Source organism: Patella vulgata, chromosome 3, assembly GCF_932274485.2.
Source record: "Patella vulgata chromosome 3, xgPatVulg1.2, whole genome shotgun sequence".
Classification (NCBI taxonomy): Eukaryota; Metazoa; Mollusca; class Gastropoda; family Patellidae; genus Patella; species Patella vulgata.
In genome coordinates this window covers 26,609,865-26,629,820 of record NC_065881.2, presented here as the reverse complement: position 1 = coordinate 26,629,820, position 19,956 = coordinate 26,609,865, and the positions used below count along the sequence as shown (strand labels likewise).

Genomic DNA, 19,956 nt, shown 5'->3' with positions numbered 1-19,956 from the left:
ATAAAGTAAGAAAATAGTGTACTTGCGATGAATTAATATTTCTTGTTATTGTTATATTTCATTTATGTATAAATAAATAAATGATGATTGATTACATGTGTTCCTTTATTGCGGGGTTGGGTAGGTGGGTATAAATGCTGAAGTGAGATTAAATTTCTGTGTGACTGTCCTTGACCCAATTAAACCCGATTGGCATTTCAATATCGTGTTATTTTGTGGCTTCTTATTGTGTGATAAAAATAGCACCATTTTCTCCGCGTGAAAAATGACCAGCTGGGAAAATTTTAAAGTGGAAGTCCTGTTGTGGACCCTCTAGAGGTCACAATTTTTATCAGTCCCTTTCGATATTTGCGAATTTCAGACCATAACTTTCTGAATTATGGCGCCTGATTGTACGAAAAATCGCTTTTGTTTTTAACTTGTTCCTATAAATCTCTTGCAAAATGTGGGCTTATCTTGCCTGGCAACCGCTGGTTTGAGATAAAAAAATGGTTATGCAGCCAGTTATTGATTCATCAGCATCTGAAAACTATTTTTTGCAGTGTCTTATAATTTTTTTTTTTCAGTTTAAGTCCAAGTTATATAGATCTAACAGAATGCCCATATATGTGGCCGTATTGTACACAACCTATATATTATGGTGGTATGCCTGTTATCGTTAATGTAAGTTTTATTTCTACTTATTGATGACTTATCTGTCTTATTACAGGTCTTTTTTCTGGCTTTAAATGTTATATAAACTATTATTTAGACAATTATTCACATAATGAGTCCATAATCAACTGCCTAGGCCATCAGATGGCTTAGATATTCAATGGATTAGAACCCTCTCGCCATTTAATGATTTGACGATAAATGGATGATGACGAAAATTTGTTTATTAATGTAGCAATGGTACTTGACAGTTAAGACTAACTTGACAAAATTTCAAACACTCATAGCTTTATCTAAATCTTACATAATGTATCTTCAAGGAGGTAACACTGACATTTAAGAGGAAAATGAAGGTAGCCTGATATACTTCTGAATGCCTCTGAGTGCCATCTTCCCAACGATCTTAAAATTTGAACATTTGTTAGTCCTTTTTGTGCTGTTTTAGCACTCAAAGTCCATATAATCAAACTTTTGTGCTGTTTTAGCACTCAAAGTCCATATAATCAAACTTTTTGTCCCCCCACCTTTCGAAGAAAGCAGCGGACTATTAAAATGAGTCTGTCCGGTACACTTTTTGGGACACAATAACTCTCCTTCTAATTGAGCTAGTATGTTTAAACTTGGTGTAGTATAGATGTTGATTAGGTGAATGTCTTGATGGAGTTCGAAGATGAGCTTTTTCTGCTTAAGATAAGCAGAGATGATCAATTTGATTGGTTGATGCTTTGGGACACAATAGTCGTTAGTTCTAATTAAGTGAGAGTGATGAAACTTGTGTTATAGTTTCATTACAGCAATACCGTAAGCAATTTGATTGGTCAAACTTAGGAACACAATAACTCTCCTTCTAATTGAGCTAGAATGTTTACACTTGGCATATTTGCTTCAATTCCCTCTCAAAATTTTGCATTCGCTGGGGATACCTGTAGCTATAAGTAAGCTGTTGTTAGACGTAATGTCTGTCAACTTAACTTCATTGTGGGAGGGTCCATTTTTCAGAATGTTTTTATCATTATTTACTGTACATTTACCATACATATTGAGGCCTAAGTAAATTCTTAATTATTTCTGTCAACTTCTTTTTCCGCCGTTTAATTGCATAGTCTTTGTACGTTGACACCCCTCAATGTTCCCAAAACCGCCTAACCATATGATCAAGAAATAAAAACCGTTCCCCCACTTAAGCTGGCACACAATAAGCTGGAAGATAACAGTCGGGTTGCCAGTTAGTGATACCCTGACAATTTTGCCCAGTGCTTGCCCCATGGGCGCTTTTCGGGTAATCCAGTATTTTTCTAGTAAGATTGGGTGTCTATACTTTCCATATATACCAAACTTGACATACTTTTATTGGAAATAACCACCCGACAAATACTTTTCTGGGAAAGTATCTTTAACAAAGTTCGAAGCTGAACATTTTCTGCTTAGGCAGAGACCTTAATCTGATTAGTCGAGACTTTGGAACACAATTAACCCTTCTTCTAATTGAGGTAGAATGTTCAAACTTGGTATAGGTATCTATTAGGTGAATGTCTTGACAGAGTTCGATCATGCGCATTTTCTGCTTAGGGTAAGCAGAGATAAGCAATTTGATTGGTTTAGACCATGGAACAAGATAACTTTGGTTCTGATTGGGTGAGAGCAATGAAACTCCAAGTATAGATTCATTATACCTATACCTTGACTAAGTTCGATGATGAGAATTTTCTGCTTAGGCTAAGTAGCGATAAGCAATTAAATTGGTCAAGAATTTGGTTTAACTATGCTTTTAATTGAGGTAGAATGTTTAAACTTGATGCAGATGTTCATTAGGTGAATGTTTTGACTGAGTTCAATGATTAACAATTCTGGCTAAAGTTAAAAAGACCTAAGCAATTTCATTGGTCGATGCTTTGGGACAAGATAACTTTGATTCTAACTGATGGAGAGGGATGAAACTTAGTGTATAGTTTTACTAACAGGTACTTCAATACCTTGACTGAGTTTGATCGCGAAAATTTTATGCTTAGACTAAGTATAAATAATCAGTTTGATTGCTCGATACTTTTGAAAAAGATAAATACATTTGGTTTTCATGTAGTTTGATAGCCCAGTGTCTAACTCAGACCAGACAAGACCATTTTCCAAACTCAAACCAAGACATCTGCCAGCCCCTACTTAAAAATTAATTGCCCACATTTTTATGTAAACCTAATGCACAAAGCTACCAGAATAAACCGACCGACAATACATACCAAATTTTACCAGTCAAAAACTACCACAAACCATAATACCAAACAGCATAACGTCTAAATGGACTAGAAATATCATATTTAACTATATACATGTACATTTTCCGAGGTACTTGATTAATCCAGTTCCAATAAATCAGGGATGATATTTCAAACTTTTACACATCGGACATTTTTAGTTGGGGTTAACTGAGTCCAGAATTGGGTCACCAGAAGTTGTCCGCTTCAAGAAATAAGGTCATTAAGTTTTCATTCCCTTTAATGGATTTCAACTGGAAATATTTCTTATGTCATGTAGCATAACATAATGTTCTGAATAATGTTTATGTTAAGTACAAAAAATTAGGTGGTCCTAATTTCTATACGTCCACATTCATAATGAGAACGTATATTGCCATCGCCCCTGTCTGTGTGTATGTATGTATGTATGGGTGGGTGTATGTGTGTGTGTGTATTTGCGTGTCTGTGGGTCGCCTACAGGCTGCAATTCGTAATGGATTGTCTTGAAACTTTGCATACTTATTCCTTTTACCTTAAAGATGATCCCTATTGTTTTTGGTGCATGCCCAACCCCCAGGGGAAAGGCACTTTCAAAAATTTGCATGCGCATAGGGGTCTTTAGCAGTGGGAGGAAACTGGAGGACCTGGAGAAAAACACACCAGTTGACTCTGTGACAGACCTTATGATACAACACGCACATGCTAACCATTCAGCCATCTAATCACCCACAATTCTTAAAGGATCATCTTGAAAACTTTTCATACTTATTCCTTATATCCTAAGGAGGACCTCTATTATTTTTTGGTGCATGCCCAACCCCCTGGAACAGAGCCATGACCAATTTTTGAAACTTTGCATACCTATTCTTTATACCCTATAGGCCGCAATTCTTAATTGATCATATTGGAACTTGGCATATGTATTCCTTATAGCCTAAGGGTAGCAACTATTGATTTTGGTGCATGTCCCAACCCCAGGGGCAGAGCCACGTCCAATTTTGTGTTTATCGTTTACAGGCCGCAATTCTTAATGGATTATCTTGGAACTTGACGTATGCATTCCTTATAGCCTAAGGACGGCAACTATTGATTTTGGTGCATGCCCTTACCTCCAGGGGTCAAGCCACGTCCATTTTTCATTTTTAGCATCTGAAGGCCACGATTCTGAATGGATTTGCTTTGAACTTTGTATACCCTAAGGACATCTACTATTTTCTGTAAATAGGGCTAAATAATCTACAGGTTGCAATTATTAACAGACTTGCATCCAATTTGGCATGACCCATCAAAGGGTTGTACCTGTTTGTATTGTTCCATATCCATCCAAACTCCCCCCCTCCCCCACACACACACTAACACACACACACACACACACACCCACACACATCCCGGGTTCGAACCACGCCCAATTTTTATGTTAATCATCTACAGGCTGCAATACTGAATGGATCATCTTGGAACTTTTCATATTTATTCCTTATACCGTAAAGACAACAATTATTTGTTTTGGTGCATGCCCCAACCCCCAGGATTACGAAAGTATATTGCAGCAGTACCAATGCTCTCTTTCATATTTAATTCCCGTACTGGCTTCAACTTTACATCAGTAACATTTCTCAATAATTACCTGTCTTCATTTGTACAATAGAAAACGAAATCGAAACATTCTTGATAAGAATAGTTTGTAATATCATTTCATTTTATCATGGTATTTTAAAATTACACTGGCAGTTTAATCATTTGTAAGAAGGTATAGCCCACTTCCGCGTATTATCGTGTCTGTTATTTGCCTACCCTATGTGATCTTTAGCACACAATTCGTGCGAAAATCAAAGATTTTACGATTTTCGTAGTAAGTAGGGCCTTATATGGTAAGCAATGATTTTCGTATGACAGCGAAATTGCAAGGGAGTGCCACTGTAGATGGGTATTTCTATATGGGTATTTCTTAAAAGATGTAGTTTCATTACGAAAAATAAATTATAAAGGTGTTTATTAATATTTTTCAGTGTATTAGGTGCACTTTTTTTTACCAAGTTCGACTCACCCAAATTTAATTCACAACCCGACACCCTGTTACCATACTTTTTAGCGGTTCGTCTCGTAGCCATTCTGAATAAATAATTTTTTAAAATTTGATGGAAAGTTTGTTGGTTTCTATACATTGCTGTAAATTTTACATCTAACCATTTCAAATTACCGATAGTTTTCATGCAACATAGATTCACTGATGATCCATTGTTATAATTTACCGGTATCTTTAATTATCTACCGGTGATTTGTCACCGTATGCTTTATGAAGTTGTTTGTAGTTAACAAAATCATTGTTTCTTTGATTGATATTACAAATGCTATTGTATTATTTTACTGATAGATCTAAATGGCTACAATCTAGGTATTGCTAAGACGCGTGTAGTGGGCAGGGCAATGGACGCCATCATTTGATTGTCAGTTGTTTGGATAGTATAAAGTAAACAAGAATTATTGTTTCTCTTTTACCGGTAGTCAGGATTAAAGTCGTGAGTAGCTGATCATGATAAATTATTTCTACCGTTAATATTTCATTTGTTTATCATCAATACCTAGTCTTCATTCAATAGTTGTGTAAGACCAAGAAGTTGACCGTTTGATTAAATTGACTGAGTTTTGATATATATATTGTGCACACTTCCCAAATCCTAAACATGAAAAAATGTTTTCTGTTGACTATTAAATGTTTTTGTGTTATATTTACAGGTAACTATATTAAATGGAATGGGTGTATCAGGTGTTATAGTAGATAAAGTGAGTATTGTATTATTATAGTAACTGTGTATGATTTGCATTTTATCAGAAAATTTTTAGTCAGTCTGATTATTTAACCTTTAATTAAAGATGCATTATGTAAGATTTAGATAAGAGCTGGCTGTTCTTGCTATAATTCAAAATTAATATATTCAAAATTTTATTCTGAGCGATGTTACACTGTTTAATGTTTTGACATAGATTGTTTATTGTCGTAGCAATGTTACTTGTATTTTGAGACTCAGCCTCGCTACTCCATTTTTAAATTAAATCTGCATCATCCAATGATCTAGAGAGTTGGTTTGTCATGTGAATAAATCTCTAAAATATATTGCTGGCACAATATATTATTGAATCGATGTAACACGATTCATCTCCCGATTCGCGTATTGAATTGCGAGATTTTATTTAAGATTCAACGTTTACAATATAGTAGTTTGCAAGGGATTCCTTTATTGCTCAAACCACGCAATTTATAGTTGCACCATGATTTGCTCTGTTCATCTACTCCTCACAAATCCTGTATATGTTTACATTAACACATATTCTGATAAAGGTTGTTACTTCACGTATTGTTGAATTTGTTTATCGACATAGCTCTCAGCAACTTCCTTTTTCAACTAACCCTATACATAAGATCTTGATATTTATATTGTGTGACTAAATAAACATTGTTTTATTCATTTTCAGCCAAAATGGGAACCTTATTCTCCACATTTTGGAAGTAATATCGAAGTATCTTTTTCCTATTCTCAAACATTATGGCCATGGTCAGGATTTCTTGCCGTTTCCATTTCTGTTGCTAAATCTGCTGCATCCTGGGAAGGAATAGCGCAAGGGCAAGTTACTCTTACGGTAGAGACGGCTTCAGAGGTAATTATTGGTTTATTTATTGAATTTGTGTTTTGAAAAAAAGAAAATCATTTTAAAATCTGATATTTTTTTTTATTATTCCTAGATGTAAAAGATATTAATGATGCTATACTGCTAGTCTGTCACAATAATAAATGATTTTTTAAAAATATTATCTCTCATATTTTTGCTAGGAAGAAGATGTTGACTCGAAGAAATCCACAATAAAACTACCCATTAGAGTTAAAATTATATCTACTCCACCAAAAAGGTAGAGATTACACATATAGCTCATTAGCTTATTTATTTGTTTCTGAACATACTTCATATTGTCCAGCATTTTTCTCAACCTTTACTCACACGTCTTGATCATATTTGGTTGTATATAGGATCTATACATTTTGGTTGCCATCCATAATCGTTCTTCACATTTTTCAGTCTAGCTCCTAGATGCATCAAATGATTTTAAAGCGATAGTTTATGTTTAAAATATGTTGAAATAAAGCCTTAAAACACATGGAATTTTTATACAGCCTATTATTATCCGATTAAAAAAAACCTTCGAATATATCGCCTGATGAAGGCTGAATTTGAATTTCGTGAAAATTAGACCAAAACTGCCAGACAAAATGGCCACCTCTCATACACAAGTAGTGTAAATATATGGCATATTAAGGTGGAACCTTGAGAGGCCACAATTTTCATGGATTTTGACGAAACTTGAAGTACATCTTGGTTCCTTTCAATATTCGTGCATATCGGATTGTAACTTCCTGAATTATGGCCCTTGATTGTATGAAAAATTGCGTTTTTAGCTTGTGGATCCTCTTTATCTAATCTTCCATAATGTATCTTTAAGTAAACATTTTTTTTATAGTCTATGGAGTGGTTGCTTTCAGTCTCCATTGAAACAATTGTTTTTGTAAACATATATATCCAAAGTAACTTTTATTGAATTCTTTCAGTAAACGGATATTATGGGATCAATATCATAATTTACGCTATCCTGCTGGATACTTTCCTCGAGATAATTTACGTATGAAAAATGACCCCTTAGATTGGTAAGTTCAATTGGTAGAAGTTCATTGTTATAATATTAGATATTTTATTGACTTAAATAGTGTTTAGCTATACTATTTTATCTCAAATATTTTGGTCAATATATTACACTGCATCTATTTGTTAGTCAGTTTATCAAATTGTATCTCTTTCTAAGTCAGTATATCAAATTGTATACGTCTAAGTCAGTATATCAAATTGTATCTATTTCTAAGTTGTAAGTCAATATGTCACATTGTATCTATTTTTTTAAGGAATGGAGATCACATTCATACTAATTTTAAAGATATGTACCAACATCTTAGAAATAATGGTTATTTTGTTGAAGTTCTTGGTAGGTCTAGTTATTTTTTTATACTTATGTTTGGAACTCTTAATTCCTATATTATGTATAGGATAATGTTAATATTGGTGAATATTGTTATTTGCTGTGTAGACTGTAAGCAGTCCTTACATATTTTATTAACACACTCTTTCAGTTTTATTTTTGTCCTTTTTTTAAGCTCTCACTTTGTGATACCACTATTCCTTTTTTTTGCAGTGGTATAATTTTCAATTTCTTATGAAAATTAGAATCATATTAGTATGACTGGGGTTTATTTTTCAGGTTCTCCTTTCACTTGTTTTGATGCTAGTCAGTATGGTAGGTAAAACAGAATATTTGAATTACATAAATATTTAAATGATGAACATATTATTCAGAAATAATTTCTAAATTTTTTGATATATCAACAAAATCATTAAATATAGTTTGCCAGATTGTAATCTTGTGACTTATTTTCTATCTAGTATCTGTGGCTTCTGAAATCTACATCTAATCTGTGCCTTTAGTCACTTTGTTAGTTAGAGTTAGTTGTATGTGTACTGTGTCTAAGAGTTAGTTATATTGTATCTAAACAGTCTTTGCTAACTCGCCATCCACTTAACTAAAACATATAATGTGGACTGTTTTTAGGTACCCTATTATTAGTTGATGCTGAAGAAGAGTATTTTCCTGAAGAAGTAACTAAGTTAAAGAGAGATATAGATAATGGTTTATCCCTTATTATATTTGGTGACTGGTATAATGTCTCTGTCATGAAAAAAGTTAAATTTTATGATGAAAATACCAGGTAAGAAATAGTAAAGTTTTAAAACATACATTTGAAATTTCAAAAATGAGATGTCTTCAAAGAAAAGTTTTTAATAATGGCAAATGTAAAATTGCTTCAGTCACACAAAACCATAAAAAAATAAAATAAATCAAACCATGTTAGTCTCAAATTAACTGAAATAGTATGTTTATGCGACATCATTCCCAGTTCAATTCCATTCTACTTAACAAAGTGCACTGTAAATCATAAAGTGTGCTATCCGTACAAGAAATTGGGTTCGATCCCAGGCTTGTATGTGAGGAGGTGAATGGTGACCTCCAACTTTAAAAGAACATGAATTATTGAAATAGAGATACATGTACTGGTATGAATATCAATGTAATGACCATGATAATCTTGAGTGGATGTTAAACCCTATTCTCTCTGATTTTAGTTGATTTCATGTAAGTTTTAATTGTTATTTTAGACAATGGTGGATGCCTGATACAGGAGGTGCCAATATTCCAGCTATTAACGATCTATTATCACCACTTGGTATGGCTTTCAGGTAATTATTCCACTGATTTGTTTTTAAATATCTATGAACTTGATAATATTTGGTAGGATAATCCATTTGTTTATGGTCTCTATGGTCAGCATGGTCACCCGGCTTACTAAGTAAATTTCTACTACAGCTATTCTAATAATTAAATTTTATCCTGTAATTGGGCCTATTTCTGCTATAGATGTTCTAATAATGAAATTATGTCCTGTACCAAAAGTTTAAGTTTTGTGTGACGACTCAGTGAACATGCCCTACGACACTTGTCATCATTATATTGTTGTTAATGTAATAAAGAGACTACAATTTTTTGCAGATTTTTATAGGCCTACATTTTAGTGTGGGCGTGTTATGCTATCGCATTTGTGCGTCAGCAATTGGCTTGTGAACAGGATACAGGCTACATTTTTTTCTTCATATTTAGTGTGAAGAACCATATACATATTCACCGTTCTGTGACCTTCCGTTCCTGAGTTACCCCCCTCCCTCCCCTTTTCTAAAAACCTTGGGAGTGCTAGAAGACCTACAGTTTTTAACAGATTTTTTAAAAATTTGGGCAATATTAGATTTGTAATAATCATATTTCTATTTCTATTATAGTGATCAAGTTTTAGAAGGTGATTTTAGTATGGGAGATCATGATAGTAAGTACTACTATTACACAATATATATCAGTGATATTCTAGAGTATCAAGACTCATCAAGTCTAAGATTGTATTTGCTCAATCTCCTCAAGAATAATGATCGAGTAATGCAGAGAATATTTGGTTACAAAACATGCACAAACTTAATAAGAAAGTGACTTCGTTAATCAGGACATTTGAAATATTCCGGATTTATAATTGAGTATCCTATCCATATCAATAATGGATAACTGCACTCACTGCAGTGAAGTAACATATTTATTTTTATTTACAGTGTATTATGCATCAGGGACTAGTATAGCCAGATTTCCTGATGCTGGTGTCCTAGTTACACATACTCTAAAAAATCAAGGTAACACTGCATCTTCATTTTTATCAACATATTGTTCCCATTGGTTTTTTAAACCATCTTATTTCATCAGTTCTTGTAGTTTGTTCTTTGATGTAATGTCTGTGGTTCTGATACCATTTGTCATTTGGGTAGGAATTTAGAACCAATTTTGAATGCAAGTCACATAACAATTCTCCAAGGCAGTAGGAACTTGTATCATAGAAAATAAATTAGTTTGTTACTGTGTTACTTCATTCATTTTTACACACCCACATGGAAATATGGTCGTATATTGCTTTCCCCTCTGTCTGTCAGTCCGCCATCCCCAATTTTTTGTGAACCCTCTACAGACTACATTTATCATCTGATTGTTTTGAAATTGATATATGTTGTTAACATTAGTGCGATGAAGAAGCCTATTTAATTTCAGCAATTTTCGTTTATTAGTCTAGAGTTATGGTCCTTGTTTTACTTTGTTGAACCATGTGAACGCTCGAACAACAAAAGTTATCATCCAATCTGTATGAAATTTATATGCATAATTTAAATTAGTGAAACGAAAAAGCCTGCCAAATTTCAACAATTTTGGAAATGACTTCCAGAGTGAAGGCCCTTGTTTCAGTTTGTAGAACCTTGTGAACCCTCAAACGACTAAAATTATAATCTGCTTATCTGTATGGAATTTTCTTGTAAATGCCCCCGATTACCTACAAAAGAATAAATATGTGATATCCTTGATCGACAGCTGGGACGATTTAGCTGCTGTGGGCGTATGTTTTGTTGCCTGGCAACCTATCTTAATTAAGGTGTATTGTTTGTTTCAGGATATGAAGTGTTAAAAGCTGAGACACAAATGGCTGAGAATGTACCTATATTAGGTTTATATCAAACACATAGTAAATTGACTGGTGGTAGAGTTGTATTATATGGTGATTCAAACTGTTTAGATACTAGTCATCTACAAAAAGGTACAAATTTCTAGTTAATTATATTTAATTTGTTCAAATGTATATTTTCAAGGGGAAAATGGTGGCTTTGATAATTCATGTGAATGTTTATATTGTTTTGTGTTTCAGATTGTTTCTGGTTATTAAGTGCTCTGTTAGAATATACTGCATATGATAATATGCCTTCAATGTTTACATCATTAGATAAAATACGTCTTCCATCACCTGCTGAATTACCTGATAGAATGGAAGGTAGGTGGAATGTCAGTATGACTTTAATATTGAACCAAGTCAAATAATTTATTTGGCAGGTTTAAGATGCAGAATGTTAGAGAGAGTTTACAAAGTGTTGACTCCCATCTATTACTATAAGGTCTTGTTACTATTGTGTTTGCAGTGGTTGTTTTATGTTAACAATTACTGCATATTAGTAAATTAAACATTTGAATTATTTCCTAATATATATATATTTTTAAGGAATATATAATGTGAAGAAAGACAATAAGAGGAATTTTTAACTATTGAAATTTGTATGTTTTACAGGAAATCATCTGCATCGTTATTCTAAAGTTATAGAAGGTAACCTTGGAACCCCAATATCCCGACCTTTACCCCCTTGTCCTAGTTTAATATGGGCACCACCACATCCCATCAATAAATCAGCACCAACGTAAGTTTCTATTAACCTATTTTATGTTTAAACATAATTTCTAGTTTGGCTATATATAGATTATTTACGTTTTGTTGAGAAATTTTGTAGTTGATTGAACCTGGTTGTAGTATAGCTTGTGCATAAACAAAAGAGGAGACTCTTGTCAAGTTGAATCTAAATGAGAGAATGCTGACATGTTCCAGGCAATGAAATTCCCTTTCTCATCTGAAAGAGTAAATCATTTAAATATAAATACACATACTCAAAGAAAAGATCATTGTTCATATTTTTTCTTTCAGGAATTTATACCAACCACAGAAATTAATGTCTGTAGGAATTGAAGCACCATTACCAATGATGAAAAAGGAAAGAGATGAATTGATTGATATTAAACCTGGTTTATTACCAGAACAACCTTTAAATGGACCTATTGTCTTACAGGAGTCATCTAATGTTTATCCTATTTTAGCTTTTATAGGCACAGGACTTGTAGTCTTATTTCTACTCAACCAATACTATCAGAGTCGTTCACGACCAAAACGAAAACGCACAAAGCCTCGCTCTCGGAAATTTCAGCAGTTGATTTATGGTGCGAAGCTTCCTGGTGTTTGAATAATCTGTGATATGTGAATTTATTTATGGAACCCTTTTCTGTGTTCAAAATATAAGGAAGTAACTTCAAAATGATGATAATCTACTATGTAAGATAATGCAAGGGAATTTGTTGTTTAAACTACCATGCAATAATATTGTATAATTTAAAAATTATGGCCAGAATCATAGTGTTAATCCAGAATGTTCTATATAGATAACAGGGTAAAATTCAGTATATTAATTCATTATTGTTGATGAGTAAAATTAATGGAACCATATGCAGTGTATTGTTAAAAGCTAATTGTTGTGTATACTTGTATATAGCCAATAAGACACAAGAACAAAAAAACTTTAATGAAAGGGTAGTGTGCCAGTGATGCTACTGGTACATCTCTTAAATTGATTCACTGGTTAAATAGACATTATGTAAGATTTAGATAAAGAGCTGGCTGTTCTTGCTATAATAGTTCAAAAATAGATAATGCAAAATGAATATTTTGAAACTTTCATTCAAATTACTTTATTCAGAGCGAAATTATCATTGTTTGAAGTTTTGAGAAGATGTGGCATAGATTATTATTATCATAACAATGGTATTTGTTGTTCGAGGATTAGCTTCGCTTCGCAATTTTTATACATGGATGTATATTGTCGTCACCCCTGTCTGTCCTGAGGACAGGTCACAATTTTTATCTGATTTTGACGAAACGTGAAATATAGATCTATCTCCCAAAGATCTTTGTTCCTTTCGATATTCGCACTTATGGTATCATAACCTTCTGGGATATGGCCCCTAATTGTACGAAAAATCACGTTTTTAACTTGTGGTCCCTCTAGAGGACAATATACACCATAATGATGGTTGAGTTCGAGTTATGTGAAAGTCGGACCGACACTGTCGGAATGCCTGCTCTTCGTACGCACATAGTGTAAAAGTACGGTATATCAAGGTTGTCTTCCCTCTTGAGGTCACAATTTTGATCCGATTTTGATGAAACTTGAAATACATGTTTATATCACAAACATCTCGGTTCCTTTTGATAATTGAACATATCCGAGCGTATAACTACCTGAATCATGGCTCCTGATTGTTCGAAAAATCACGTATTTGGCTTGTAGACCCTCTAGTGGTCAAACTTTGTATTCAATTTTAAAAACTGTTCAAATATATCCTTGGTATACCCGCAATAAGCTTGAGTTCGAATTTCGTAAAAATCCAACCGAAACTGCTGGACAAAATGGCTGCTTCTTGTATGCAAATAGTGTAAAAGTATGTAATACCAAGGTTGTAGACACACTAGAAGTCAAATTTTTATCCAATTTTGATGAAACTTAAAATATATCTTTATATCCCAAATATTCAGTCCATTTCGATATTCGCACATTTCAGACCATAACTTCCTGGATTATGGCCCCTGATTGTATGAAAAAACGCTCTCTTTTTTTTCTTTTTTTTTTAGCGTGTTCTCTTTCCATCTCTTGCAAAATGTGGGCTATCTTGCCTGGCAACCGCTGGTGGATAGACACGTATGGAATATGTACTGATATTCATGGGCTAAATATCCAAAGTTTCTTGTGAACACTCTTTAGACTACATTTATCATCTGATTGTTTTGAAATTGATATACGTTGTTTACATTAGTTTGATGAAGACCCCTATTTAATATCACTAATTTCCATTTATTTCTTCTGGAGTTATGGCCCTTATTGAACCTTGTGAACAAAAGTTATCATCCGATCTGTATGAAATTTATATGCGTCATTTAAATTAGTGAATCAAAGAAGACTATTTATTTTCAGCAATTTCTCTTAATTGCTTCTAGAGTTTTGGCCTTTGTTTTACTTTGTTGAACCTTGTAAACATTCGATTGACAAAAGTTTTCAGCCGATGTGTATGAAATTTATATGCATTATTTAAATTAGCAAAACAAATTTCTGTAAACTACCTCCAGAGTTAAGGCCCTTGTTTCAGTTTGAATAACCTATTGAGAGAGAGAGAGAAATGGGGTTTAACGTCCACTCAACACAAACTTGGTCATTTCAGGACTAACATATGGTTCAATTTTATTTCCATAATTTGCTTGCGCATAGGGGTCTTTAGCAGTGGGAGGAAACCGGAGAATAACCTATTGAACCCCTAAACAACAAAAATTATAATCTAATCTGTATAAAATTGTTTTTCAAATGTCCCAATTACCTACAAAAGAATAAATATGCAACAACCCTTGTTGACGATTTAGCTGCTGTGGGAGCATGTTTAGTTGCCTGGCAACTTATCTTGTAAATAGTCATTAATCCTTTTGTACATTTTTCATATGACATTTTTACATCAGTGGAGATGACTGATACACAAATGGAGCGGGATTTACAATATAATTCTCTAACTACCTCGTAATGCATGTGCTAATATGCTTACAGTAAGTTACTTTCCTGTAACTTCTTACTTACATAAAGCAGACTGGCTGTTTGAACATGTAAAAATGCAAATTTATATGAGGTACATGTATTTCTTTATGTTGCAAGCACTATAGTAGGAATTTATTACCAGGGAAGCATATGTAAGAAATAAGTCATACATGCATTGAGGTTTACAGTTAGAATTATGTTATGAATTCCACTCAGTATACTCAGTCACTCAATGTTACATTTCTAGTTTTTACATAAATATTAGTACATGTGATCATTTTGACCACCAACTACTCATATGGTCATATGAGGTGTCTTCTTATTGTTGTGAGTCATGTGACTGTAAACATAGTAATCTATATTAAATACAATCAAAGTTTATATGTGTGTGTGTATGTTCGCCCATCACGCTTCGTCACCGTGCTCCACCCCCATATATGTGGTATCAAATTCACCAGCATGACCACATGAATGGTTTATGTCATAATTTATGAAGGTCAAGATCATTTCTTAGTTTAACGGTTAACAGGAGGTAACTCTGTTTATTATACTAATTAAGTTTTATAATAGTAACGGATGATATTAGCTAGCGAGATTAGCTAGCGAGAAAGCGTTCAAGAAACCAGATGGAGAGTAAGATCTTGAGGGTGATCACTACCGGTACATACATGTTTTATTGTGCATTAATTTTGGTAATTTTTTATTAAAGAAAATGGCAATGAGTCTATGCAAGCCAGAATCAGAATAATTGTTCATCATTTATCAGCTTTTAATCATACTAATATGCATATTCATTTAGAAATTGTAACAGGTTCTTGGGTACTTTCAGTATTTGAAAATAATACCCATTGTTAATCACTCTATAATGTCACTTATTGTAAACAAATGTTATTTTGGTAGCCAATATAATTTAATAATTAGAGTTTTGAAACATATTTGAGAAGTATGGAGGGTTTTAAGATTCAATAAGTTTACAGATGACCATAGTATGTTTTAACTCCATGCAGAGAGTGAAAGTTGTTGGTTTTTATAAATTAATAACAATATGTCCAAGTAGTTCTCATATTAATATATTTCATTGAAATCATAAAATAAATCCTTTTCTGATAACTGATAAATGAAGGAAATTGGAAATTCAAGTTTTAAGCTAAATGATGAGATGAGCTTGATATGACTTGGTATATTAGATATACATTATTAAATCAATTTTTTGTGCAATTTTTATCTGTATATGTATATATATATAATTGTTTTTATTTAATTCATTTGATAGTATTGTATTTCACATTTTTTATAAGTACATGTGGAAACTACACAAATTTTAAATCAAATGAAGTTTTAGGTTTAATCTTAAAATGATATAATGCATGTTTTTAAAACAATCGTAGATTATAATTTTAGAAGATGGATTAGTTTCTGCTGAACAGAAGTACAGACTTGGGTGTAAATGATATAAAAAAGGATCAGTATTTGATCCAGCAGCTGCACAGATCTATTGGCTTCTCCAGTCTCTACTACTACTCTATACTTTTCCACAAAAGTATTTATTGGGTGGTTATTTCCAATACTATATATGGTAAGTGGAGACACCCAGTCTTTCTAGAAAAATACTGGATTCCTTGAAAAACACCCATGAAGCACGAATAGGACAAAAATGAGAGGGTGTAACTAACTGGCAGCCTGAAGATTAAGGGCTGTCTGCTCGAGTGACATCAAAGGTTGCACGCCAAGATTGTCTGAGATAAAAACCACAGAAAAAGACATCGACAATGGATAATCCAAGAATTTAATTAGGCTTCGATATTTATGATATATGGACATCAATGAAAGACATCATCTTTTATATGCAATGAATTCTCTTTTGGCTTCGCACCCGTTGCTAGGTACTGCGGCACCCAAGTCACGTGATACAAACATGACTTCTTACAGATTTTTCATACCTTGGGGTATTTCCTTGCGAATACAATGTTTTGAGAAAGATATGAAGCAAAATTTTGATAGATTAGTTTGAATAGTTTGATTTTTTGTGGGTTGATTTCAAATATACATTCATATAATATTAGATACTCTAATTATACTGGATGTTTGTAAACATTAGATCAGATCAGACATTGGTTAGATGAGTACCAGTAATGTCAGGCATTGTATTTACCATGTGCATCACACCAGTCAAATTTATCACATTATGTATTCATGTATATAAATGCATAATTTATTCAGGGGTTTCAGTATCTTCATAAAATAAAATATAACAGTGAACTGTTAGTTTGTATTTGTTTGTAAGTGGTAGTTCATTTTTATAAAGATAAGTGCTTATTTTATTGTTGATATAGATCAAAAGTTATTTATTCAATGTACTTATATATAAATGTATTCTGAGTATGTAGGTATTTTGTACATATGTTGCAGATAGATATTTTAATTTGATTGAAGAAAATGTATGTTATTTTGAAAAATAAAAATGAATTTTAAAATATTCTTTTGAGTTGATGCAATTCAGAGGTGTCTGGTTAACACATTTTATTAAATCCCAACGGTGTCTGGTTAACACATTTTATTAAATCCCAACTTAAACAATGATGCATTGGATCCTTGTGTTTTACTTCCAATTTAAATCTAAGACCTGCATTGAAGACAGACAAAATGTAGACCATTTAACTTATGAAATTGCTAGTCGTGTTCCATTGATCTGTACTTCATACGATTTGTTTCATTGGTGCTGCCCTGTTAAAAAAAAGCATGAATACTCGAGATCTTCAAAAAATGTATTTGTAAGCAATTTGTATATGGTTTCTGAAATCCAAGTTCCAAGTATTGCTTCATGTGCAAGAGGTAGGGTTGGCTTTTTACAGGAAATAGAATGCTTGAAAATGTTGGATTGTCCAATATGACATAATTCAAGAAGCGTATTGAAATTCAGAATTTTTCTAGTGCAAATTCTTTAGGTTTAATTTTCATATTCCCAGATTTAAATGTGGTCTTGTATTGCTGTAACCCATATCTGTCCATATTCATTGTTTATCTTACATGAAGAAGCAGGTTGGTTTCCCTTGATCACTTGTAGTTACTCTCTAGAGGCTAAAGATCAAAGCTACCATTGGATCAATTGAAATTTATAAGCATTGAGTTATGATCCTTATTCAATTTGAAAAATGCATTGGACACCAAGACTAATGGCTCAGTGAGTATGGTGCTGACTAACTAACTAAAAGGCCCTGATGATGGCTAAGAAAGATCCTTGGGATTTTCCAGCCTGCTTTTCTCTTGTTAGTGATGCAAGATGGAGGGCCTGGCAAAGAAAAGTTTCTAGACGTCCAGATTGTTCAGCATTAGGAACATGTTAAAGATCCCCTAAAGAAACAGTTGGAAATTGAAATAAGAGTAGGCTTGTGAAGCTGTCGGGGCAAAAATCTGTTTTCTAGCACACAATACTGCATCCCCATCAGCCCAGTTGTTTGAGAAGTGAAAAGATAGGTTACCAGGCAACAAAACATACGCCTACAGGAGCTAAGTCGTCTGGGCATTCAACATGTGTTTTGCATATTTTTTCTTTTGTCAGTAAGGAGAACATTTACAACACATGAAAATCTGATTACAAGTAATAACCCCTGAAGTAATTATCAGAAAACATCTGAATTTGTTTCGATTGTTTGTCTCATGATCTTATATTAACTTTAGCCTCTAGAGCATCCACAAGATTTTTCAAAGTGATCAAGGGCCTCAACTCTGGCAGTAATTATCGGAAATCTTAAAAATGAATAAGATTCTTTGTCACATGACCTTAAACACTGTGTATAAATTTAAAGCCAATCAGATATTAACTTTAGCCTCTAGAGCGTCCACAAGCATTTTTCAAAGTGATCAAGAGCCTTAATTCTGGCAGTAATTATCAGAAATCATTAAAAATGAATAGAATTCTTTGTCTCATGACCTTAAACACTGTGTATAAGTTTAAAGCCAATCAGACTTTAACTTTAGCCTCAAGAGCTTCTACAAGATTTTTCAAAGAGGTCAAGGGTGATAACCAGGGATGGGATTTTGCCTGTATATTCCGGACAAGTCCGACACTATTTTCCAAATTGTTCGACCGGGAATATGCCCAATCGGACACCAAGACATGGTGAATAATATTCAAAATTCCAAAATTAATATAGTGTACTGAGTGTATAACTACCACTCAACTATCACTGATAACTCTGGCATTAATTATCAAAAATTGCTGAAAATCAATAGGTTTCTTCGTCTCATGACCTAAAACACTGTGTATAAATTTAAAGTCAATCGGATATTAACTTTGGCCTCCAGAGCATCCACATTATATTTCAAAGTGATCAAGGCCCAAAATCTGGCAGTAACTCAATAGGCTTCTTCGTCTCATGACCTAACCAATCGGATACTAACTTTAACCTTTAGGGTGTCCACAAGCAATTATGGAAACTGGACGGATGGGGGCGACGACAATATACGATCACATTTCAATGTGGGCGCATAAAAAGTAATCCCCTTCTATTTCATTAAATCATATTTTACTTGTAAATCTAGAGCAGGAGATGAGAGGGAGGGGTGTACTAGTCTGCCACTTTAAAAAATACTATAAATATGGGTATCAAAAAAAAGAGCAGGACCTACTGAAGGTTTTTGGCCATGCATTGTCATGGTCAAAAGTCAAAATATTGTTACATGGGTATCAGAAGTACCGACGACCCCATTACCTCCTGAAGGTTTCTGAACATTTTATATGAGCATAACACCACGATACTGTAATACAACAAACCATAAGAACCGTATTTCGAATATAAGTAGAAGATATTGATCAATCGAAACAACTGTCAGAGTCGGTGTATTACATTTCTTTGTCAGTCTGGGTTGGTGCTTCACATTTCATTGTTAGTGTGGGTGCGTTACATTTCATTGTCAGGGTGGGTATGCTATGTCATTGTCAGGGTGGGTGCATTATGTCGTTGTCAGGGTAGGTGCGTTATATCAGCGTGGGTGTGTTTTGTCACTGTCAGGATTGGTGCATCGTTACATCTCATTATCAGGGTGGGTCATTGTTGGGTGGGTGCGTTAGTTCATTGTCAGGGTGGGTGTGCTAGGTCATTGTCAGGGTGGATGTGTTAGGTCATTGTCGGGGCGGGTGCATTAGTGTTGTCAGGGTTTGTTATGG

At 33.6% G+C, this 19,956-nt stretch overlaps 1 protein-coding gene across 1 annotated transcript in view; it reads left to right on the top strand.

The window, feature by feature from the left end:
- LOC126815056 (membrane-bound transcription factor site-1 protease) overlaps nucleotides 1-15,168 on the top strand; it is a 40,834-nt gene extending 25,666 nt beyond the window's left edge. The window contains exons 16-30 of the mRNA XM_050540588.2: nucleotides 567-663; nucleotides 5,622-5,669; nucleotides 6,360-6,542; nucleotides 6,716-6,792; nucleotides 7,487-7,582; nucleotides 7,835-7,914; nucleotides 8,188-8,223; nucleotides 8,536-8,692; nucleotides 9,141-9,221; nucleotides 9,816-9,859; nucleotides 10,134-10,211; nucleotides 11,015-11,158; nucleotides 11,267-11,389; nucleotides 11,681-11,807; nucleotides 12,089-15,168. Coding sequence (XP_050396545.1) covers nucleotides 567-663; nucleotides 5,622-5,669; nucleotides 6,360-6,542; nucleotides 6,716-6,792; nucleotides 7,487-7,582; nucleotides 7,835-7,914; nucleotides 8,188-8,223; nucleotides 8,536-8,692; nucleotides 9,141-9,221; nucleotides 9,816-9,859; nucleotides 10,134-10,211; nucleotides 11,015-11,158; nucleotides 11,267-11,389; nucleotides 11,681-11,807; nucleotides 12,089-12,401 — 1,684 coding nt within the window. The 3' untranslated portion in view covers nucleotides 12,402-15,168. The remainder of the gene's footprint in view (nucleotides 1-566; nucleotides 664-5,621; nucleotides 5,670-6,359; nucleotides 6,543-6,715; nucleotides 6,793-7,486; nucleotides 7,583-7,834; nucleotides 7,915-8,187; nucleotides 8,224-8,535; nucleotides 8,693-9,140; nucleotides 9,222-9,815; nucleotides 9,860-10,133; nucleotides 10,212-11,014; nucleotides 11,159-11,266; nucleotides 11,390-11,680; nucleotides 11,808-12,088) is intronic.
- The last annotated feature ends 4,788 nt before the right edge of the window (nucleotides 15,169-19,956 follow it).